Here is a 24,307-nt window from a genome sequence, read left to right as displayed (position 1 = left end):
GGCTGTACTATTAACCATGCTCTAAAGCGGTCATTACCAAACCTTGGGCTTTACACGTAAAAAAAAGAACTTGGGCTTTCTCCAATACTGGTATCAGGCCCAGCTCAGTAGGCGGCGGCCCATGCGTGTTGTCGTTAGCCAGGAGGAAACCGGCGTGCGAAGGAACTCTCCTTCTCTCTCAGAAAAAAAAAACCCGAAGGAACTCCCCTGCATAAAAACTGACCTTCCTCGTCGTGCTCCTTCGGTCCGTTCTGTCCTCCTCCGTCCCTCCTTAGCTCGCGCCTCGCGGATCTCAGGTACGCCGCAACTCCTCTCTCTCCCGCTCCCCGTCGCACGCCATGGCACCATCACCCCCTCCGCAAACCCCCACCCCCTCTGCCCCCACTAGGGTTTGTTTGCTCTGCTCTGCGTCTCGCCGGATACCTCGGGGCGCGCCAGGATCCGATTGATCACGAGTCGCGTCCCCTACGCGCTTACCAACCTTGTCGCCCGCGTTCCCAGATCCGTGAATCTGTAATCCGTTTTCGCGAGGCATTGTTCGTGTCTAATTGTTCGTGAATCTGTGATCAGTTTGGGTTCAGACGGTCGGTGCATGGAGAGGTTGCGGTTATCAGTTTGGATCTGTAGTGAACTCCAATAGCGGCTCATAGTCAGTAGTGTCAGTAGTAGTTGGGTTCTGAGATAACGAGTTTGAAGATGTCAATTCGGTTCTGGGATGGCAATCCGGATGTCAAATTAGCCGTTGCCATATCAGTTGTCTGCCGGGCCTGTCTGCATTATGCTCGACTTGTTTGGATAGTTTAGCTCGAGGGTCTTAGGGCATGTACAGCGCTGAGTGCTTAGATAGGCGCTTAAGCGAAATAAAATAATTACTACAAAATCTAATTAAGAGCTAAGCGCCCTGCCCGGCAATGCGGAGCGCTTAAAAAAGTACTAAAAGCAATCGCTAGCGCCTTGGCTTGCTGAAACAAAATAGTCCAAGCGCTCGACGCGACAATTAGCATCGACGCCAGACAAAATCCCTGGCTCGGCCGGGATTTGGACGTAACGGCCTGGAAATCTACCCTGGCGCCCGTCCTTAGCACCCCCATTGGAGATGCCCTTAGAATTTTTTAACGTGATCTGATGTTGTTTGAGTAGGGACATCTAATCATAGTGTTTAATCTGCATCTGCTTCACAGCGAATGCTTTAGGATAGTGTTATTTTAACTGGCGTCAACCAGTTTCCTACTTACATTGTACTTTCGAAATTCATAAAATATTGTATTGGTCTGGGAAAATATGTCTGAATTCACTTGTGTTCATAATGATTACCTTCATGTAGATGTTCCCTTGTCTTTCTGTTCTTGCTTTTTACTTTACCTCGTGATTTGGCGTCAAATGCACCTGTATCTCATTAATATATATTAACATACTGTATTTGTTCTGTCACGAGCAAAACTTAAGTGGCAGAATATTTTGTGAAATCCTATTTGATATGTGCATAAAACATTTATTTCTTGGCCATACTCTTTGTATATGAGTGGCTGTAGATTTGCAGTTCTCACTGCTTTCAAGTTTCAACTATCTTGCATGCCTTTTTTCTGTGAGAAATAATTAGCCTCTCTCTTGCAGTTCTATAACTTGTCAACTTGGCTTTGGTAATTCCTGGGACTGACGGAACCACTGAAAATGGTAACGACTGATTGTTTCCAATTGTTGTCCTGCAACGTTTTACTGTTTTATTCCCAGTATATTATAAACTTACTTACCTCTCGACATTCAGACACGCATCGCAGTTAAATGCTGGGCTTTATTTTAGTTCGTTAATTCTAAGTAGTAATGTTTTCCCCCTAGTACTACTCAGAAGAAATGACTGTTTCTTTTTATATGCACTCAGGTGGTTCTGGCAGCTTCTATAATATCAAAGTCTGGAAAGGGTGAGTGTGTTTGAAATTCCGCAGTTACTAAATTCCTTCTATTGAACCATGAGTTGGTTACGAGATCTTATGGGTTTCAGCTCTAGCCTACCCCAACTTGTTTGGGATTAAAGGCTTTGTTATTGTTGTTGTTGTTGTTGTTGTTGTACTAAAGTCCTTTTATTGATTCTCATATGAGATATATCCTCTTTTTATAATGTTTTCAAGAAAAAACGAAAATGCAGCCTAATCTTAGTAGCTGTAGGCATATATGAAAATCTGTCATCCATTGTAGAGTTGCTTAAAACAGCAGCTCTGAAACGGCTTTTCTGCTTCAGTGTTGTTCAGTAAATCTACGATTTATGTTTTTCTTAGTGTATGTTTGTATCTACAGCTGTATACTATATATGATATGATATTGTTTATTTACTTGAACTGCAGCACTTGCTTCGAGGCAATATGTTGACATGTCTCGGATAAGGATCGAGGGACTGCTTGCAGCATTTCCAAAGTTGGTTGGAACTGGAAAGCAACATACTTATGTTGAGACAGAAAATGTTCGTTATGTTTATCAACCAATTGAAGAGCTGTATCTGCTACTCATCACAAATAAGTAGAGTAACATCCTTGAAGATCTGGACACACTGAGGCTGCTCTCCAAAATTGTATCCTACTTTCAATCATGTTATATATTCCTGTTGTCAAAAGCTAGGTTGTTGCAATTTTAAAAAGGATAGATTATGCCAAAAAAAGAAAAGAAGAAGATGTAGCTAACTCAAAAAAAAAAAAACTAAATGCTAGCAACTCGATATCAAACTTATTGGAACAAAAATCAACTCAATGATCATATGTCAGTAGACTGTTACCATCTGTTTTTTTTCTTCTTCTTAAAACCTAGTTATATAATTGGTTTTTATATGAATCAATATTGCAATGGTTTCCTTGAACATCTATAAAGGTACCTGAATACTCCCCTTCTTTGGACGAAGAGGGTGTCTGCAAGGCCGCATTCCAACTTATATTTGCTTTTGATGAAGCCATTTCTCTTGGAAACAAGGAAAATGTAACTGTTCCACAAATTAAACAATATTGCGAAATGGAGAGCCATGAAGAGAAGCTACACAAGCTGATCATGCAAAGCAAGATAAATGACACTAACGATCTCATGAGGAGAAAAGTTACTGAGATTGAGAAAAACAAGGTTTGTCCTACATATTACTCGAACAAGAAACATGTTCTTAGTTTAGGCGTTACAAGGGATATCCACCCCTATTACTAGCCCGCCATGTAGACATAACAATCTTTTTTGCTGGACTGTACAGATTGATAGAGGCAAGACTGGGGAAGGATTTGCTCCGACAAGAACTCCGAATAACTTTAATGACATGAACTTTAGAGGTGGTCCAGGGTCAGAGATTGGTCCTATATTTACTGACAAGACAAAAGGTTTGTAATCAGAAAAATGCATGTTGTTCTCTTTTACCACTGATGTTAATATTTACGTTTTCAATGTGTAGTATCTATACTTGCAGTAAATTTGTGCATAAATAATTGATGGTGTATTGGATGGAATCTGGATGATCACAGTATCATATGCTTACATTCTCCTAGGACACTTCCAATATGGATCATCCGTGGGTTCATGATAATTATTAGCCGGTTCTCATTATGCTTTACCCTATTCATTTTATCAGGCATTTGCAATTGGTTCTATTCAAGTAGACTAAGTCCCTAGCATGCAGTATATTTACTTTTGCAGTAGGTGACTTGTCATGAATTAAAGGATGTAACCATCTGTCGCGTCAGCAAGTAAATTATCATCTCAGTTTGAAAGTTATGACGTGTTCTGATTCACAACCAATTAACAAGGAAAAAAATAGAGCAGTTGCAAGAAAGAAATATCTTCGTTCACATATTTCACACAATTTACTAGACTTGCATGACTTCAAACAGTAAAGCTTTCTTTTATGGCGATGTGTGGTTAGAGGAGAGATGAGGCAACCAATGTGTGAGTATGGGATTTGGCTTTGTGGCTATTATTTGTGTTAAATGCTAGGTGCATTTATACAGGGCGATCATCTGCTCCTTCTCCTGCTCCTAGTAAAATGCCTGGTGGAATGAAATTAAGTAAAGCACACAAGCCAAATCAGTTCCTGGAGTCTTTGAAAGCTGAAGGAGAAGTTATTCTGGAGGATACTCAACTAAGGTCAAAGTCATCATCATCTATTCCACCAAGTGATCCTATCACAGTGACTATTGAAGAGAAGTTGAATGTCACAGTTAAAAGGGATGGCGGAGTTACTAATTTTGATGTTCAAGGAACCCTTGCTCTCCAAGTTCTTAATGACACTGATGGTTATATCCAGTTGCAGGTCATTTTCTATGTCTGAGTTCTGGATCTTTGCATTCTCATATGACTCATTCACTTGGAACATTCAGACTATTAAGCAATGCAATCTGTTAATTCAGTTTTAATATGAATTTGCATAAAGCTTCTGTTCATGTGTATTTATAGTAGTGAGTCACACTGTTTTGTACAGTCCTCAATATCCACATGAATACACTCATAGCGAGTGACTTGCATGAAGCTTCTGTTCATGTGTATTTATAGTAGTGAGTCACACTGTTTTGATGTTAATGCAAGTGTTCATGTGTATTCATGCGACTAAATGAAATGGTCTGTTAGATCACTCATAGCACACGATAACCAAACTTCCATATATAACTCACCACTGTCCTATCTTACACTATGAATTTTTGAGACAGGAAAAGTGGTCACGATTTTATTTAGGATATGCTACTGTAGCAACATGAGTAGGAGTTGCTTGCCTGCAAGAACTGCTTTTTTTAGCTAACAGCACGCTTGAAATTACTTCAATTTTAATTTGGAGATACAATTTTCCCCTACATTTGGTACAGATTGAGAACCAAGATGCACCTGGACTTAGCTTCAGGACGCACCCTAATATTGACAAACAGCTGTTCAACGGCCAGAAAATTGTTGGGGCAAGAGATCCATCCAGGCCTTTCCCCAGTGGTCAAAATGAAACACCCCTGGTGAAATGGAGAATCGAGGGGTTGAATGAGTCTTCTCTGCCATTGACAGGTATACTGCAACTGTTTGGTTTTAGTAGCTTGCTAGTTTGTACTTGCGTAATCTGTTTTTGCCAATTCCAGTGGTTTGTACTTGCGTAACCTGTTTTTGCCAATTCCAGTCAGTTGCTGGCCTTCAACATCTGGAAATACAACTGTTGTGAACATTGAATATGAAGCTTCAGACATGTTTGATTTGCACAATGTTATCGTCTCTATCCCTCTGCCCGCACTTAGGGATGCTCCAAGTGTAAAACAGATAGATGGAGAATGGAGGTAATGTTCTAACTTCCTCATCTTCTCTTAAATACCCTGCTAAAATGTGCAGAGACCAAGAAACACTAAATGTGGGACAAATTTCCATGCACACACACTTGTTAAATGACATGCTAAGACCACTTCCAGAACATCTTAAGGGCATAGAGTGGAAATATGGCAATAACTATGCTCTTGATTCACACAAGACCCACTGTGAAGACACCTGAGTCCGAGGACAGTTTAGACACCTGAGAATGGAGGACAATTTGATGTATACTTAGGCTGTATTTAACATGGCTCAGTATTTCATTTTTATGTAGTATAATAAATTAAGCAGCTTTAAAAAGAAGTGATTCAATTTATTTAAAAAATGATTACTCAGATGACAATCTCTCCAGGTCACCCATCCATTCATTCCTCTTTAAAATAGTTTCTTTATGCAAGTTTCTCCGGATTGTCCATCTAGTTAGTTATTACCTGCACTCACGGTCTTGTGTCTTTATTTATCCAGGTATGACTCAAGAAACTCTGTGTTGGAATGGTCTGTGATGCTTATTGATCAATCCAACCGAAGGTACATGAAGTATACTTTCCCAGTAGTGTTGCTTCTATTATGCAGTTTGTTCCCATGGTGTTGATAACACTTGTCTTCTATTTATTTTTTCATTTGCAGTGGTTCCATGGAGTTCTCTGTTCCCGCTGCTGATCCATCGACATTTTTTCCCATCTCCGTTGGATTTTCTGCATCAAATACATTTAGTAACGTGAAGGTTTGTTATATTACTTGTTTACATGCATACTTGCATCTTCCCCTGCTTTGCTCTAGTGACTCCAGAACTATGGACACAGATAAGAATAATGCTATACTGAGAATAACATATTGTATTTGAGTGTGGCATTTGCATGGTTATCTGGCTGTATCACATCATTTGACTTGCATTAAGGCTTGGTTGAATATTCATTGTCTCTACAGTACGTACAACCTCGCAGAATTTTCCAGTATAATGTTAGACAGTGAACAGTCTACCTGTGTAGAGTTTGTATGTTTTGCTTTCTTGCCTCTTCCTTTCCATGTGTCAAGCAGTAGGATGTCCTCTTACTGGCTTTTAACGCATTTTGATCTACTCTGCTTTGCAATTAATATTTTCAGCCACATTTCAAATTTCTTTATGTCCACCCTTGCCTCGTCATTTCTTTAGTAGCAGCACTTTGGAAAAAGAATAAACCAAATAAAGTTTATAGTGGGTCTCTAGTCATAAACTGATGCTGGAAGCATTTTATTTATGGGCTTTGTGATATTTCTTACTGTTTACTCGATGACACTGCACCACATCGTTCCGGAAATGCTATTCTGCTTGCGCCAAGTTAATCCATTTGTCTAGGTTCGATGTTTCTCCTTGAATCTGTAATTCTTATGGTCTCCTGCAAATTCTGGTTTCAGGTTACTGCCATCCTTCCATTGCAGGGAGGTAGTTCAAAATATTCACAGCAGGTTCGACTGGTCACTGTTAACTATCAAGTGGTCTGATGTCGTTTGTTCTGGTCAAGTGATTGCGCATATCTGGAGTATATAGGAACTTTTGATTTTTGTTCATGACTTGCTGAGCCGGTGTGACATCATCTTTCGGCTCAAGAATTTCATGGGATAGAGGATAAAAAGCTGGTATACGGAAATGCATTTTTGTACTTTATATTGTAGATTGGTGAACCGAACATTGTGTTCTTCGTGTCCACAGATACAGTATATGGAAATATATATGACACTCTCGTCGCCCGTTTTCTGCTGTTACTACGTTGTTGGATATCATACACTAATATGTTCTCTAAATGCGTGTTTTTTTTGTTGGTCGCTTGTAGTTGGAATTCTTTACTTTCACCTTGAGTCAAATGTATCCGATTGCTTAAGATGCACAAGTGCAATTTTCTCGTGGTTGTTTCTGGATCCTTACCGGCGTCTGGGTTTGTATTGTTTCTGGAACGTTCCAGCAAGGCCCGTTTGCTGTCGATGGCCAGAAGGCGAGATGTGGTCGTTGCCGGCCAGTGTGATATGTGGCGAGATCTGGGCCGTTAGAACTCTGGATTGTTCCAGATGCGCGTTCTAATTCGTACAGTTGTAGCAGTACTTGTTCGTCTCTTTCTGCTTTCGATTAAGACAGCGCAGTGTTTACCGCTGGATTATGTGTGCTCTGTATGGTTCAGGAGAGAGGAAGAATTCATCACGAATAGCAAAGGTAAACACGGACGCGAAATTCCTGACATCTTTGGCACTTTCTTTGCCGAACCTGAATAAATCGCTCGCTCCATCGACTGTCACTCAGGTCACGCGCGCCCTGTCTGTGTTTCTCGTCTCGTCTCCCTTGCGCGATCTGACACGAAATTCTCGTCGAACGCAACCATACATCCGCTTCCATGGCGATCAGCAGCAGAGCTGCAGCTTGTACCGCACTCGGTTTCCCGAGCACCACCGCCGCCGCCCCGCCCTCGAGCGTCTCCGTGAACCGGAGAGCTCAGCCGAGGAAGGCGGTGGCAGCCGTGGCCCGCGCGACCAGCGCTGGCGGCGCGGTGCTGGACCCGCCGGCCTTCGACCAGTCCCAGCTCGACACCCTTCCCCCAGCACAAGAAGGTGCGCATTCAGCAACAACGCCGAACCAAAACCAAATCATCGTTTCGAGCTCTCCATTCCTGATGCTCGGTGCGCTGATACTGACATTGCGTTGTGCCGTTGCATGCAGGAGGAGACACGGGGAGGCTCAAGGACCGCAAGGGCACCGGCAGCGGCGACAGCTACAAGGTGCTGCTCCTAGACGACCCGCGCCACACCGAGAAGCACGGTATGCATTCTCCTTCTTCTCCTCCTCGATCGACCCTGGCAGTGGTGGTGCGTTTTTCCTTACTGCCGTGTGTGTGTGCTGTGCAGTGGAGACGGCGTTGCCGCAGGTGGTGCCGTCGGTGACGGCCGAGGCGGCGCGGCAGCTCTTCCACGAGTCCCGCCAGAAAGGCGCCGCGCTGGTCATCGTCGCCGTCAAGGTACATACCACACGCATGCCCGCCCGCCCCCCCTTTACTTACTTCAGTCCGTCGAATAGCTAGCGCGCGGCGTGCACACCTCCGTATTAATAAATCTCAGTTGAGCCAGCACGTCTCGATCTGCTGCAGCTCCAAGACTTGGAGGACACTCTCAACTTGTTTCCCTTTCTCCTTATATATTATGGGGGTAGGGTATGGCTTAGATATAGTGGTACTAGTAGCTTTTTGGGCTAGTTTAATTTAAGAGATTCTGTCATGATGGCTGAACAGGAGCATGCCGAGTTCTACGCGCAGATGATGGTTCGCCACGGGCTACGATCTGCCATCGAGCCCGAGTCCGACATGGCATCTTAACTTAACCGTGTTTTCAGAGACAAGGGAGCACCTGCCCATCCTCGGCGCTGGGTTTTGGAGGACCGACGCATCTCTTCTCATCCCATAGGACCGGAGGCAAATTCAGCTAGTGCTAGTGTGTAAGCTCTGAGCATTTATGTAATCACATGTAACATCAAGTAAGTGAAACCAACGAGATTCAGACAGAGAAGCTCCGAGCACATTTCCCATGGCGTTCCACGTCTGCCAGCCAGCGCGTCGAAATGCATGGCTCTGTCCAGTGATGCCACACATCCCAGCATGCGATTTTCTGGGTGTCTGGTAACATCAAGTAGGTGAAGCCAAAGAGATTCAGAGAAGTGATCGTGCGCGCAAACTCCTGCCGCTGGTTTTGTGGCACATTTTGTATGGCATTCCGGATGTGCCAGTCACTCATACGTACATTCTTGGGTGCCTGGTAATCTGGTATGTCGACACGTCGGTTGGGACTAGGACCAGAGCTTTGCATAGGGCCTGCACGCACGCACGTAGGCGACATCATTCCGTTCCGTAGCGACACACGGCAAGCCCCCACCACACGAGTTCGTTCGTTCGCTGGGCGCAGCAGAGCTCAACGTGAGATACTATGAACTACTCAAAAAAGGGCCATGGAAGTGTATAGAGAAATGCGTGCTAGAACCGAGCCCAAACGTGCTGCTTTCGGGTTCCCCTAAGCGGCAAATTTGACCCGTGGACGAAATCAGATCACAGAATAAACTGCCCGTGAAACTATTTCACGCGGCTGACCTTTTTATGACGCCTGACACGAAGGCGCCACACTAGCCACACTATACTGTGCAACGCCTCACAGATAGGCGCTACACGCCTGGCCAGCGTTGCAACCCAGACTGCCTAAAAATTGCTAAGTCATTGTGCAGAGCCTAAGAGCTAGGCGTTGCACTGTATAGTGTGGCGCCTAGCTCTCAGGCGCTGCACTAGTGGTTGCACTACAAAATGAAGCAACCACTAGTGCAACGCCTAGAAGCTAGGCGCTACACTGTATAGAGTGACGCCTAGCTCTCAAGCGCTGCACACTGACTTAGTAATTTTCGGATCACACGGGTGCGACGCTGGCCAGGCGTGTAGCGCCTATCTGTGAGGCCTTGCACAGTGTAGTGTGGCGCCTTCGTGTCGGACGTCACACAAAAAAGTCAGCCGCGTGAAATAGTTTCACGGGCAGTTCATTCTGTGATTTGATTTCGTCCATAGGTCAAACTTATCAATTTTGCCCCTCGAAGCATTCTCTCTGCTTTCTTTCCTTTCCCCGTGCGTGCTGTGCTGCAATCATGCGGCAGTCAGCATGTTGTTATTCTTTCCGGGAAGACTGCCCTCTGCCGCCGGCAGTAGTAGTAGTGTAGTACCACCGCTCGCCATCATCACAGCTCCTGCAAAGCCCTTTTGCCGCTAATCACAGCTGCGACAGGCAGCAGATTCTTAATCCCATCCCCCTTTCTAGCAGCAGGCGGCAATGTTCGCAGCTGCAGCTCAGCTCCTCCGGGTCGTCAGCCGGTTTACCCACTCCAGCGCGTCGGGAACCAGGGGTGAGCAACACAGGTCACTCCCGGCGGTGGTTCGGCCGCCCCTTTCGTCCACAGCACGCGCGAGCAGGACGGGACGCCGCTAGCTGCCGCGGCCAGATGCGCGCCGCGAATTATTATTTTGGCGCTGCCCCGCAACCTCCCGCCACTGCCAGTCTACTCTCCGCCACCACCCCACGTTTCCCTCCAGCCCCATGTGCCCATCTCAGCCTCATCTTCTTCCTCCCGCCCCCGTCTCATTCACACACCCACGCTCGCCGCCATTCACTATACTATTGCGCTGCTGCCGACACGGCACCCAGAGCAGATACCGCGGTGCCAGCCAGCCAGCCAGCCGATCTGTAGCAGCACCTAATTTAGTCTTGCAAGTCAGCCACCCAGCCCAGCCCAGCCCAGCCAAGCACACGATCCGATCCGCCCTTTTCCCTCCTCCGCCACCCTGAGCTGTGCTGCCCCCCGCCGCAGGTCAATCATCGCGTCGCCAAGGGCAAAATCTCCGCACATTTTGCGCCTCCTGTACTTGCTTGTTGCTTCCCTGTACCCACCGTGGGGGCGGGCGCGCTGGTCAGAGCGAATGAGAAGGAATGTGACGAGATCGGCTGTCCTCCTCCCCATTATTTCTTTAGTGCTTCCATCCACGGGGACCCAGCCCGGCCGAGGACCCTCTGAGCTGAGCTAGCTGTCATGGCGTAAGGATCGAAAACCAAATCCCCTGCTGCTGATGAAATCCATGCAAGCAACCCCAGCCTTCTTTGTGGTGGCCCTGAGTATCTTATAGCCAAGCTCCTGCCAGCAGCGGCAGCAGTCGCAGCACGAGCGTTTGCGTACTGTGCAAGTGCAAGCAAGCTCAAGCTCCACTCTACCCGCTTCTTCCACTTCACCACCACCCGGTGTGCCACAGTCCAGCTCCACCCGCCTAGCCCCCGATGGCTCGCGGGCTCGCGGCGGCTCTGCTGGCGCTGCTAGCGGCGTCGGTGGCATTGGCGGCGGCCGCCCCGGCCGACCAGGAGGGCGACCGGATCCGGGAGCTCCCGGGGCAGCCGCCCAACGTGGGCTTCTCGCAGTACTCGGGCTACGTCACGGTCAACCAGGCCCGCGGCCGCGCGCTCTTCTACTGGCTCGTCGAGGCGGCGCCGGCGGCCGGGCCCATCGCGCCGCTCGTCCTCTGGCTCAACGGCGGGCCCGGCTGCTCCTCCGTCGGCTACGGCGCCTCCGAGGAGGTCGGCCCCTTCCGTATCCGGCCCGACGGGAAGACGCTCTACCTCAACAAGAATTCCTGGAACAAGGGTGCGTACCCGTCTTTTTCTTCAGCTTGAGCTCCGATTATTAGCGGCGCTGGCCGCATTGGTCCAATGTCGCCGGCGATTTTCACTCAGGGTGCGTGCGTTCTTGCTTGTGGCTGCAGCGGCCAACTTGCTCTTCTTGGAGTCGCCGGCAGGCGTGGGCTTCTCCTACTCCAACACGTCGATGGATCTGTACACCGCCGGAGACGCCAAGACAGGTAGCTGATGGCTGGTCCATGGCCATTTTCGTGCGAGCTTTCCGGTGACACCGATTCTTCAGAATTTTGGTACCAACTTCTTGTCCTCTGCCTCCTCATTTTTTGTCTTGTCTTGTAGCACTGGATGCCTACGCTTTTATGGTGAACTGGCTGGAGAGATTCCCACAGTACAAGTACAGGGAGTTCTACATTGCTGGAGAGAGTTATGCAGGTACTATTATACTTTCAAATGCAGGAATATCACAAAATTTTCAAAGGAAATGGTTCAATCTTGTAGGAACTGATGAAAATGGGGCCTACTTTTTGAATTTTACGTTCTGGTTCTTTGTTTGGTGGAAGAATGATTTTTTTGAAAATTTCAGGGCATTATGTTCCCCAGCTGGCCAAGCTCATATTCGAAAAGAACAATGGCACTGAGAATCCAACAATTAACCTCAAAGGATTCGTGGTAAATAAATGTTTGAAACCCATGTTTTATTTGCACAAGTTCTTCGATATAAATGCCAGTTTCTGAAAACTTGCTATTCCTGAAAATTAAGGTGGGGAATGCGGTTACGGACGACTACAATGACTATCTTGGCACATTTGAGTACTGGTGGAGTCATGGCCTGATCTCTGACAGCACTTACCTCAACTTGAAGAAGACATGCTTGTTTGATTCCTCAGAGCACCCTTCCCCTGAATGTGTCAAGAACCTGAATCTGGCTAGTTCCGAAGAAGGCAACATTGACCCTTATAGCCTGTATACAAAGCCCTGCAATAGCTCAGCCTCTCTCAAACTTGGCCTAGGAGGACGCTATGTAAGTGTTTTGCTTCTAAATTTTCATAACCGATCATTTTGCAACTCGTTAAAATTCCAGTTCTTACATAAAAAGGTACAGTGGAGTGTGGATTCTATGAGCAGGCATCAGTGCAATGTCAATAACGAAATGATGGTTAAACAACAGCCCAAGAGGGTAGTTGTTAATCAGGGTAGACAAACTGAATTGATTTAATATCAGCCCAATAGGTTGACCGCCATTTTAGACTGAATAAGGAACAATACAGTTCAGCTCAGTGTAGTTTCTCTGCTAAGGTGGGTACAATTGGTCCAATAAATGGAAACTAAATGTTTGATAAACTGAAGTAACGGGTGCAATGAATAAATTGTCTGTTGAGGAAACTTATATTTTGGCGATTACGTTCGATCAGGTGGTTTTGCGTTTTTTAGAAGGTTCTGTTTTGTGTGTTATACAGAGTGCATGCATTTCCATGCAACTGTGGCATTTAACACGGCTTGAATTTCGATAGTGATACCAAGTAGGAGTATTTTAGATCAGATATACATGAATGTTGACATGAAGGGTGATGTTTATTCAATTTGCTACAGTGATTTGCATTGCCTTAGAAATATTTGTTCGATATCTGATTCTTATTTATCTACCTAGGATTGTTATTTTCACTTGATTGAGTAGATGTATGTCGTAGAACTAGATATTCTTTGATTGTATTGTTCGTCTATATATTTAAGCTGATGATACTTTTTACAGCCTTGGTTGTCCAGAGCTTATGATCCTTGCACCGAAAGATATTCAAATATATACTACAATCTGCCAGAAGTGCAGGCGGCATTACACGCTAACACAACTGGAATTAAATACCCTTGGAAAACTTGCAGGTTTGAATCGTTTTAGCTGAAAAATACACCTTAAAGTTCTGTTACTTTCTTAAGCATATATATATATATATATATATATATATATATATATATATATATATACTCATTTGCCTATTTATTGCAGTGATATTGTCGGATCGTATTGGGCGGATTCCCCCAGATCTATGCTTCCTATCTACCATGAGCTAATTGCAGCTGGTATCAGGATATGGGTATTCAGGTAAGTGCCAGAAGGCCCAACACTTCCTTATTTCAGATCTCCTATATTCCGCATTACCGAGCCATTTACTGAGTTTGCTTGTGGATGTCTAGTATAAGTTTTTGTCAGTTTAATCTGAAGTCCATCTTGTTTCTGAGTTATGGAATCATCTTTATGTGTTTGGTATTGACTAACTGCAGTATCTAAGTACCACATTATATCGATATCGGCTTGTCTGTATAAATGAAGATCTTATCCAAACATTTAGACTATTGCCCCTTAAGGGAACGAACAGGAATAGAACTCCATATTCTCACATTCTGAAATGATTTCTGGTTGCTGCAAAACAGTCTAGTTGTATTATCTAGTCCTCATGGATAATAAGTGACCATGCATTTTACCTTTATGCAGTGGGGATACAGATGCTGTTGTTCCTGTAACCGCAACAAGATATTCGATAAGCGCTCTCAAGCTACCAACGCTGATGAATTGGTACCCTTGGTATGACCATGGGAAGGTGGGTTCACTAAAATAGTTATTCACTAAATTGAGAAATTCTGTCCCAGAAAGACCATTTTGACATCAAATTCTCCTCTCTGTTTTGCAGGTTGGAGGTTGGAGTCAGGTTTACAAAGGACTAACTCTCGTCACCGTAGCAGGTGCAGGGCATGAGGTACCTCTGCACCGGCCTCGGCAAGCACTAATACTATTCAGACACTTCTTGAAGGACACACCGATGCCTACTCAATAGCCACTTGAAGCAAAATGATAGTGTAAACTACGAAAATCATATTCACCGTTTTTCACATTCTTTTTTTTGTTTGATTTGATCATTACAACATTTTATTCAGTTATCTCTATTGAAAATGTATGTATCTTAGCTAATAGGGGAAACTGACATTTGTACTACTGCAGCTAAAAGAGCTCCTTGTATATGATATAGTGATTATTTCAAAAGTATAATTTCCAGATTTACTCACTGCATAGAAAGAAAATAACTGGCATTTTTGCATATACAAATTCTTGGATCAGAAAAATGGTGTTTCTCACCATGGAATCATCCAACTGATTAACTGGGGTACTGGTTGCATGGACTTACCTGGAGCCTTTTTTTTTTTTGCGAATAGACTTACCTGGAGCCTTGACTGCAAACCTTGATGTTGTGCTCCAATTCTGAATTCCCAGCGAGTTGACTGCATAGAAGAACTGATGGTGATAATAAACATAACATAACAAAGCTCCATCACATGAATTTATCTTGTCATCCAGCTTATGAAATTAGTGGTGACAAACTGAAATATATTTATGTGTGGATAATCAAAACAGAATCCACAATTTAGATATCAAGAGAGAAAAGCCCACACAGAAAGCTAGAATTAAGCCATTGACAAATACTAGGTGGCTCAAAATTGCAACCATGGCTCACTCCATTACCAGGACACAAAAACTACAGTAGGATCAACTTACACACATCAAACCCTGGGGTCGTCCTCCACTATGAACAAAGGAACAAAATTCAGCAACAGTGTGTCATATCATATCATATCATAGAGAGAAGGGATCAGCGGGAGGAGGATCGTCCGTCGAGGGCTGCAGCGCGCCGATCCTGATCAGGTAGTTCCTCCTTCTGGACGCGCCGACGCCGCCGCTATCGTCGCCCGGGCTCGTCCGCAGGTCGTCGCCGTCGTCGTCCGAGCCGGCGCACGCGGACAGGCCGGCGGGGTCCTCGTCATCGTCGACCTCGTAGGCGGCGCCGATGCGGCCGCCGCACTTGCCGCAGAGCAGGCGCGACCTCCGCCGGAAGAGGCGCCAGGTCCAGGGGCGGAGGCGGGGCGCGCAGGTGACCTCGTCGGCCTGCGTGAAGCGCGTCTCGTCGACGGCGACGAAGGCGACGACGCCCTTCTTCCTTATATTCTTGCCGTACTTGGAGCCGATGCCGGCCGTGTTCCGCGCCGCCGAGCTCAGGTTCAGCGCGTAGCCGCAGTAGCCGCAGCTGCCATCAGCAGCAAATCAGAAAAGAAGTCGAGCTATGAACCGCCAATCATTGGTGCAAGAGCCGTCTCGCCGGTGGAGAAGAAAGTGGAGGTGTGGATGGAACTGGAAGTGGAAGCGGAAGGTACCTGTAGGTGACGTCCTGGATGGAGGAGTAGCAGCTGTCGATAGAGTTGGACCTCACCATGGACGACGACGATCGGGGCTGGAGCTCTTGGCCGGAGTCGGGGAGCGTTCCGCTCTGTGCGTGGCCGGCCGGAGTGGGGGAGGGATCGTGAGGAGAGTGGAGCGAGTGGGGGCTAAAAAGAGCGGTTGCTTGCTGGTGGCGAGCTGATCGGGTCGAGCAGACGGACAGGGAGGGAGTGGTACTAGTAGTACTTTGTCGTCCGGCGCCCCCCGTGTCGCCACCTCGCGCCGTGCGCTTATATAAAGTCATTGCTAATTAATCGGGAGCGCCGGGTAATCGGCATGGGTGCTTTGCTTCTGCTCTGACCATTGCGGGCACGCCAACTATCTCTACGGCGGCCGGACGGGCAGACGTGGATGCCGACGGGGCCTGCACCCACCGTCGGGGTGGACGCGCCATGTGTCGCGCGCCGGGAGGGCCCGGGCCCGGCGGCGGCCGCGCATTCACGCCGGCCTCCGTGCCCATGTGCACGGCGCGGCCGGCTGCCGCTCGCTCGCTAGGGCATGGCCGGCGCGGCACGGCTTGGCCTGGTACTAAGAATTTATGATGTGTGTCAGCAGAAACAACGACACAAATAAACGCTCAAGGAGCCAAAAAGGAGCAGCGTACGAAGTACACGTGACTTGCAGTACATTATTGCATATACATACTGGACGTGCATCATACAGAGGGACAGGGCCCGAACAGCGTCCGTGAGGCACACGGTGCGCTGAGCTTTTGTGCATAGGTCGTGGTCAGTGACATGCAGCGTCTCAGTCCTCGATCACAAAGGTTACGCCGTCCTGCTTCTTGAAGTAGTGCGTGGTGTGATCAACAACCTGCAGATTTCACAAGTATGGTCAGATGGGAACTACTGTCGTGCAGCCAACAGCCAAGTGAAGCAAATGCCCTTGGCTTAGACTCGAGAGAACCATGTCTAGAAAGAGCAGGATAAAGTTACATAATTTTATGAATTCATTCACATCCTATACATATGAGATGATAAAGTTACACTCGATACGTATAATTAGTACTCCCTCCGTCCCATAATGTAAGACGTTTTTTGACATAGTGTCAAAAAACGTCTTACATTATGGGACGGAGGAAGTAGCTTCTTATAGTACGATGGGATGTGAAACGTCTTACATTATGGGACGGAGGAAGTAGCTTCTTATAGTACGATGGGATGTGATGATCAACTACTTGGACGAACCAAACCATTTTTAGTCCCAACATTTTGAGTTTGGCCTAAATGGTACCCGATCGAGTTCTTTTAGATTGGGTGCACAACATTTCTTCCATTAGAAAAATCTGGATGGAGTACATCAGGCTTTCAAACCAAGTTAGACTACTCAATCTAGGACAGGACAGGACAGGACGGGTTGGTTTAGAACTCCTGTAGATGAATGATGCACTTCTACAATACTCCTATCAAGATTTCGACTCACTACCAAAATAATTAATAATATAGGCTGGTAGTTTTCCGACTCCAGCTCACAAAAGTTTACTCAAGACAGGATGAATGTACCCACTGCACATACCAGTAGCACAAACTGCAAACTCATCATGAACTGTCTGACAAACTCTATGAAATTGAAATTTAGCTAACGCAGTAGTGCAAGGTGTGAAAAATACACAAATGTTCATGTATCCTAACTAAACTGCCTCATGAAACTTCTGGAAGTGGAGGCAGCAACTCTCATCCTAGTATCGTGGTTTCCCTCACATTTCCTAATTCAGGTCGGTCCTATGAAGTTCCAGTTTTATAACTAACAACGACACTGCAACTGCAAAGCCAGACAAAACTATCTCGGATTTATTAGAAGCCAGATGGAACAGCTGTTTTCCAGATAAACTAAATGCAGTAATGAACTTATAATAGTGCAACGACATGGCAGTACGGCACTCACATTGGTGTTGCTCAGCTCCAGGTTAAAGTAACAACACAATTTTTATAATTTCACACCCTAAAGAGACGAGATGATAAACTTAAGAGTTGATGTGTATAATTAAACTTCTGGTAAGGGAGATGTGATCAACTACATGGCCGAATTCTTTTTGATCTAAACTCTAAAGGATATCCGATCTCTTTTAGATTGGGTGCGCAACATTTCTTCCATTAGAAAAATCTGGGTGGAGTGCATCGGGCTTTCAGCTCCACTTTAGACTATTCAATCTAGGACAGGATAGGACAGGTTGGTCTCCAACTCCAGCGGATGAATGATGCACTTCTATAAGATAATAATGCAACAGCAATAGTTTTAATAGGTTTCCGACTCTACAAACAATAGCAGTATAAGAAATGTTGGCGGTTTTCCAACTCCAGCTCACAAAAGTTTACTTAAGACAGGATGAATACCACTGTAGATAGCACATGGACTTGTAAGTGTAATAGGTACTACCATAAAACTGCAAACTCATCATGAACGGTCTGACAAACTTTCTGAAATTGAGAGTTAGCTAACGTACTTGTCAAAAAGTGTAAAAAATGCACAAATGTTCATATATCATAACTAAACTGCCTCATGAAACTTCTGAAAATGGAGGCAGCAACTTCAGTATTGTCTACACTAGCATAGAAGTACACAAAAGAAACTTTTATCTTAGTATTGTGGTTTCCCTCAGGTCTCCTAATTAAGGTCGGTGCTATGAAGTCCAGTTTTATAACTAACAATGACACTGCAACTGCCAAGCTAGACAAAACTACCTCGGAATTATTAGAAGCCAGATGGAACAGCTGTTTCCCTCTCTTAACGATATGACGCGCAATTCTATTGCGTGTAAAAAAAAACTGTTTTCCAGACAAACTAAATGCAAGAATGAACTTATAAATGCAACGACATGGCAGTATGGTACTCACATTGGTGTTGCTCACCTCCAGGTTAAAATAACATAGTTTTATAATTTCATGCCCTAAAGAAACGATGAGATGATAAACTTAAAGTTGATGTGTATAGCCAACTTCTGGTAAGGGAGATGTAATCAGCTACATGACTGAATTCTTTTTGATACAACACACTGGGCTTGATCTAAACTCTAAAGGATATGCGAGCTCTTTTAGATTGGGTGCACAACATTTCCTCCGTTAGAAAAATCTGGATGGAGTACATCGGGATTTCAACACTACTTTAGACTATTCAACCTAGGACAGGATAGGACAGGTTGGTTTCCAACTCCAGCGGATGAATGATGAACATCTATAAGATGATAATGCAGCAGCAATAGTTTTAATAGCCTTCCCACTCTACAAACAATAGCAGTATAAGAAAGGTTGGTGGTTTTCCAACTCCAGCTCACAATAGTTCACTTTTGGCAGGATGAATGTACCACTGTGGGTAGCACTAGCACATGGCCTAAGTGAAACTGAAAGCTTTATAATTGAAATGCGTACATAATTGTGAACTCATCATGAACTGTCTGACAAACTCTCTGAAATTAAAACTTGAGGTAACGTACTCGTGTGCGAAGTGTGAAAAATGCACAAAAAATCGTATATTATGAACTGCCTCATGAAATTTCTGAAAATTGAGACCGCAACTTCAGTATTGTCTACAGTATTACCATAGAAGCTACTTCAAAATGAACTCTTATCTTAGTATTGTGACTTCTCTTGCATTTCAAAATTAAGACCAGTGATATGTGAGGCGCTACTGCTCTAAGAAGACGCACGAAACGAACACGTTCAATTTTATTCCAACCAACAATGACACTGCAACTGCAAAGCTGGACAAAACTTCCTAGAATTAATTAGAAGCCAGATGGGACTATTGTTTTCCAAGCGAACTAAATCCAGTAATGAACTTATATAATACCAGTGCAATGATATATCACTCACATTGGTGTTGCTCAGCTCCAGGTTATAGAAATCCACGGCGTCTGCCTTGAACAGCGGCCCGGCGTGCCAGGTCCCGGCGTGCAGCTTGAGAAACTTGGGACCAGAGACCCGGAAGACGCAGACCTCGGACGGATCGGGAGGCAGATAGAAATGCCCAGCGCGCGACTGCACGGCAGTCCCGCCACCACTCTGCTCCGTCGCCCCGTCAAGGATGGAAGGCTTGGCCACGCCGAGGTACCAGTCCTGGCCGCCGATGGAGCCCAGGCACTGCGTGACGCTGGCGTGGTGGGTGATGGACGAGAACTTGAGCGGCCTACTCTCCAATCTCATGATGTAGAACCTGCCAAAGCGGAGAGGGCTCTAGTCCAGGACAGAGTAGAAGAGGATGATTCGTTGGTACTAGTATGTGCAGAATCGAACCTAGGGATGCCGCGGCTGAGGTCGAGCTGGGCGTCGTGGGGGCCGAACTGGTCGCCGTCGGGGGAGGCGGCGATGACCTGCCCGAAGGGCGCGAAGGACTCCGGCGTGGCCTCCACCGGCCGGAGCGTCACCACCCTCGGCTCCTCCTCCCGCTTGGCTTCCATCGCCTGCGGCGCCGACGACGAGGTGGCTCTGGCTCCGGCGCGCACGGCTCTGCCGCTGTTGCTGCGAGGAGGGGGGCGGGGAGAGGGAGGGGGAGGAGTGGCCGTGCTGCGGCGGCAGAAGTGGCCGAGGCGGCACACGCGGCCCAGGAGGCCCAGCGCATCCATCCCCAAACGTTTTCCCGTGGCCGAAACCGAAGCGTGCACGGTGTGGTGTGGTGTGGTGCGCCGCAGTGTGCTAGTACCAGGCCACCGTGCGGCGTGGGTGCTCCGGTGCATCTCTCTCGTAATCTGTCCACGCGTCCAGTCCGAATGAGCGGCGCTGTACACGAGCGCAACCATGACGCGACACGCGGGCAGCAGCTTTGCAAAATCCGCAAGGCCGTTGTCTTTTTTATGCCATGGCATCTTCAACGCGTGTGGATCTTGTTCTGCCATCCAACATCGTCCCGCATATATATTTATGAATGGATTCACGCATCCGAACTCTTACAAACCGGCATCAAATCTGGGGAGGTTTTGCGGCTGTCCAACCTCCACCATGTACATGTCTGATAATGAGACCGCTTCAACCGTGTCATGCAATGATCTGGCTTTCTATCTCCCTCTTCACAAAATAGTTTCGTACACCGATAGGTTGTCTAGTTTTCTGTAGGGCCTAATTCTGGACGGCGAAGCCTTGTTGGTTAGTTGTCATCGGATGTGTGCAACCCGGTAGAAAGGTCGTAGTTTTGATCTTATTTCGAGGAAAAAAGTCAATTTTAAACCCTGAATTTGTAGGTGTTCGGTGAAATGAACCTTCAAGTCAAAATCCCGGTCGATTGCACCCTAAATTAGGCAATCCCGGTCTAAATTAAATCCTGGCTACAGTTAACCGGGATTTGTGTAGCTGATGGGCCAAGGGGCGGCATATCAGCAACTCAACGCACAGGCTTGATAGACTGGGCCGGCCCACCAACCCGCCCGTTGTTTCGTTTCCTTTTCCGCGCGACAAAAAATGATGAAATTCACAACAGAGAGTACCAGTACTCGATCCCACGACCGCGGAGACCAACCAAGAGCCATTAGCCACTACATCACGAACAGCAACCTAAACATAACGGTGCAGAAATATATAAGAATAGACAGCAGCGTTGAGATTGGAAAACATTTTCGAAAACATTTCTTGAAAATTGCTAGCAGTTTTAAGATGCCGCACTTTTTTGTATTACATATTTTTGGAAAAGTGAAGGTGTTTTGTAATTCTGATTTCAAAATGAAACATGAACAAAATTTGCAACCCCAAATAGATTCCAAAAACGTGAACAATTTTCAAAAAAAATCTGAAAAACAAACAAATTACGAAAAACACGAACACTTTTTGAGATTGTGAACAGTTTTTAGTATTTTTAGAAAATATATAACAGGAATGTTTTTAATTTAGCGACAAAAAAAGTTAAAACAGAAACTTTTTTTAAAAAGCGCACAAAATTTGTATTGTACGCATTTTGGACACGCGAACAAAAATGAAAAGGTGGTGGAACATAATTCAAACTCGCGGCAAATATATGATAGCATTTAAAAAAAATATTAATAAATGAACATTTTTGTAATATATGTTGAACAAATTTGGAATAAATATTCAACAATTGTGCGATATACAACAAATTTCTAATACAAGATGAACATTTTTTAAATGAGTGAAATTTTTGGAAATTACTGTGAACATTTCCTTAATATACGCAATGAACTTTGTATATATACATGAAAAACAAAAAAAAAGTAAAGAAATATTAAAGAAAAATATGCACGAACACTTTTTCAATTTTACAGTTTCTTTTTCAAAATCTATGAATTTTTTCCCCAAATCCGTGGACTTTTCTTTTGAAAACCCATGAACTTCTTTCAAAATTGTTGAACTTTTTCTAAATCCGTGATTTTTTTTCAAATTTTGTAAAATATTTTTATTTTTGAAATTCTAGTTCAGAAGTTTCTTTTTTTTCGTTCAAATAGCACCAGCATGGGGTCTCGTGTTCGAGCAGAGTTTTTTTTTTGCTTTTTAACGAAAAATATTATGCGGGCCGGCCCAGCAGGGAGTAGCGCCCTTTGCGAATTTTTGTTTCTTAATTGAAGAAAACTAAAGCGGGCTGGCCCAGCAGGAGCTGGTGTGCGCCCTGTACGAAATGTCCGAATCCCGGCCATCCAAACGACCCGAAGGTTCGATTTAGACCGGGATTGCATAGTTCAGGGTGCAATCGACCGGGATTTCGACCTGAGGGTTCATTTCGCCGAACCTCTACAAATTCAAGGTTTAAAATGGACTTTTTCCTATTTCGAGAGATATGCCGAGGTTTTGTCCGAGGGCCTCCCGAAGGGCTGTCCGAGGGACTGTTCAAGTTTCTGTCCAAGGGCCTTCCGAAGGGCTGTCCGAGGGACCGTCTGAGAACTATCCGAGGGAAAACATCCTCGCGGTTGGGATCTCCACCGACTCTCCTTCCATTGCGCTTTGAGTCAATAATGATCAGATCAAACCTTGGATGCATCTTCTTGGTGGTCCTGGCGTGCTCGTAGTACAATTTTTTTGTTTTTTGTTGCGTTCTACAGTGGCATGAGATGTATGGGTATTGCACAATATAATTTTGTAACAAATGAGATCTATTGCTGAAAATTATTTGTGCAGGTAATCAATGAAATCTATTACCTGATGTTCTTGTTGCTTATCTTTAACATGCATATTTCTGATCTTGACGGCATGGTGGAGTGCTTTAGTTCTGGCAATCCACGATCATGATAGATCAACGAAGTGCTTTAGTTCTTTGGGTTACCATTGTTAAAGAAATATGAAATTTAGTAGACTAAAGGGCAATGCAAATATGATGTGCACGGGGTTCTTACGTATGATGTAGTTGTTGGGGAACGTAGTAATAATTCAAAATTTTCCTACGTGTCAGCAAGATCAATCTAGGAGATGCTAGCAACGAGAGAGAGGGAGTGCATCTTCATACCCTTGAAGATCGCTAAGCGGAAGCGTTACAAGAACACGGTTGATGGAGTCGTACTCGCGGCGATTCAACTCGCGGAGGATCCGATCTAGCGCCGAACGGACGGAGCCTCCGCGTTCAACACACGTACAGCCCGGGGACGCCTCCTCCTTCTTGATCCAGCAAGGGGAAAGGAGAAGTTGAGGGAGAACTCCAGCAGCACGACGGCGTGGTGGCAATGGAGCTCGTGGTTCTCCGGCAGAGCTTCGCTAAGCACTACGGAGGAGGAGGAGGAGTTGGAGGAGGAGAGGACTGCGCCAAGGGAAGGGTGTGGCTGCCCTCCCACCCCCTCAATATATATATGGGGAAGGGGAGAGGGGGCCGGCCCTCTAGATGGATCTAGCCTAGATGGGTTTGGGCGCCCCCACCCCCTAGGAAACTTGCCCCCCAAGCCGGGAGGGGCGGCTGCCCTAGGGGTGGCGCCCCCACCTCTCCTGGTTACGTGAGAGGGGTTGGGAGGGGCGCACAGCCCCTTAGTGGGCTAGTTCGCCCCTTCCCCTTGGCCCATAAGGCCCCCCAACGCTTGCCGGGGCCTCCGAAACCCCTTTCGGACATGCTGGCCATAGCCTGGTACCCCCGGAACAATTCCGGACTCCAATACCCTTCGTCCAATATACCGATCTTCACCTCCGGACCATTCCGGAGCTGCTCGTCATGTCCGGGACTCCGAACAACCTTCGGTAACCACATACTATTTCCCATAACAACTCTAGCGTCACCGAACCTTAAGTGTGTAGACCCTACGGGTTCGGGAACCATGCAGACATGACCGAGACACCTCTCCGGCCAATAACCAATAGCGGGATCTGGATACCCATATTGGCTCCCACATGTTCCACGATGATCTCATCGGATGAACCACGATGTCGGGGATTCAATCAATCCCGTATTCAATTCCCTTTGTCTATCGGTATGTTACTTGCCCGAGATTCGATCGTCGGTATCCCCATACCTCGTTCAATCTTGTTACCGGCAAGTCTCTTTACTCGTTCCGTAACGCATGATCCCGTGGCTAACTCATTAGTCACATTGAGCTCATTATGATGATGCATTACCGAGTGGGCCCAGAGATACCTCTCCGTCATACGGAGTGACAAATCCCAGTCTCGATTCGTGCCAACCCAACAGACACTTTCGGAGATACCTGTAGTGCACCTTTATAGCCACCCA

General features: G+C 45.9%; 4 protein-coding genes and 1 pseudogene across 5 annotated transcripts; 3 read left to right on the top strand and 2 right to left on the bottom strand.

The window, feature by feature from the left end:
- Positions 1-338: 338 nt before the first annotated feature.
- On the top strand, positions 339-7,038 carry LOC123079649 (coatomer subunit delta-3-like; annotated as a pseudogene). The gene is made up of 11 exons (XR_006438058.1): positions 339-389; positions 1,880-1,919; positions 2,340-2,563; positions 2,857-3,099; positions 3,221-3,344; positions 3,969-4,270; positions 4,818-5,004; positions 5,114-5,267; positions 5,761-5,823; positions 5,923-6,019; positions 6,691-7,038. The product of XR_006438058.1 is annotated as a coatomer subunit delta-3-like (transcript).
- Positions 7,039-7,339: 301 nt separating this feature from the next.
- On the top strand, positions 7,340-8,820 carry LOC123079648 (ATP-dependent Clp protease adapter protein CLPS2, chloroplastic). The gene is made up of 5 exons (XM_044502446.1): positions 7,340-7,480; positions 7,568-7,872; positions 7,982-8,080; positions 8,167-8,276; positions 8,547-8,820. The coding sequence occupies exons 2-5, from the start codon at positions 7,659-7,661 to the stop codon at positions 8,628-8,630; spliced, it is 507 nt and encodes a 168-aa protein (XP_044358381.1). The 5' UTR covers positions 7,340-7,480; positions 7,568-7,658; the 3' UTR covers positions 8,631-8,820.
- Positions 8,821-10,341: 1,521 nt separating this feature from the next.
- LOC123079645 (serine carboxypeptidase-like 27) lies at positions 10,342-14,518 on the top strand. The gene is made up of 9 exons (XM_044502442.1): positions 10,342-11,473; positions 11,592-11,687; positions 11,806-11,898; positions 12,050-12,135; positions 12,227-12,487; positions 13,217-13,344; positions 13,469-13,564; positions 13,955-14,060; positions 14,151-14,518. Exons 1-9 carry the CDS (start codon positions 11,113-11,115, stop codon positions 14,292-14,294), a joined length of 1,371 nt encoding a protein of 456 aa, XP_044358377.1. The 5' UTR covers positions 10,342-11,112; the 3' UTR covers positions 14,295-14,518.
- A 303-nt stretch (positions 14,519-14,821) lies between these two features.
- LOC123079647 (uncharacterized protein At4g08330, chloroplastic) lies at positions 14,822-15,948 on the bottom strand. The gene is made up of 2 exons (XM_044502444.1): positions 15,664-15,948; positions 14,822-15,536 (listed from the first exon to the last, which is right to left on the bottom strand). The coding sequence occupies exons 1-2, from the start codon at positions 15,720-15,722 to the stop codon at positions 15,089-15,091; spliced, it is 507 nt and encodes a 168-aa protein (XP_044358379.1). The 5' UTR covers positions 15,723-15,948; the 3' UTR covers positions 14,822-15,088.
- A 333-nt stretch (positions 15,949-16,281) lies between these two features.
- LOC123079646 (uncharacterized) lies at positions 16,282-20,474 on the bottom strand. The gene is made up of 3 exons (XM_044502443.1): positions 19,957-20,474; positions 19,537-19,876; positions 16,282-16,540 (listed from the first exon to the last, which is right to left on the bottom strand). The coding sequence occupies exons 1-3, from the start codon at positions 20,457-20,459 to the stop codon at positions 16,475-16,477; spliced, it is 909 nt and encodes a 302-aa protein (XP_044358378.1). The 5' UTR covers positions 20,460-20,474; the 3' UTR covers positions 16,282-16,474.
- Between the last annotated feature and the right edge of the window lie 3,833 nt (positions 20,475-24,307).

This window comes from Triticum aestivum, chromosome 3D (genome assembly GCF_018294505.1).
Source record: "Triticum aestivum cultivar Chinese Spring chromosome 3D, IWGSC CS RefSeq v2.1, whole genome shotgun sequence".
Taxonomy (NCBI): domain Eukaryota; kingdom Viridiplantae; phylum Streptophyta; class Magnoliopsida; order Poales; family Poaceae; genus Triticum; species Triticum aestivum.
The sequence above is the reverse complement of the archived record's forward strand: the minus strand, read 5'-3'. Positions and strand labels throughout refer to the sequence as shown.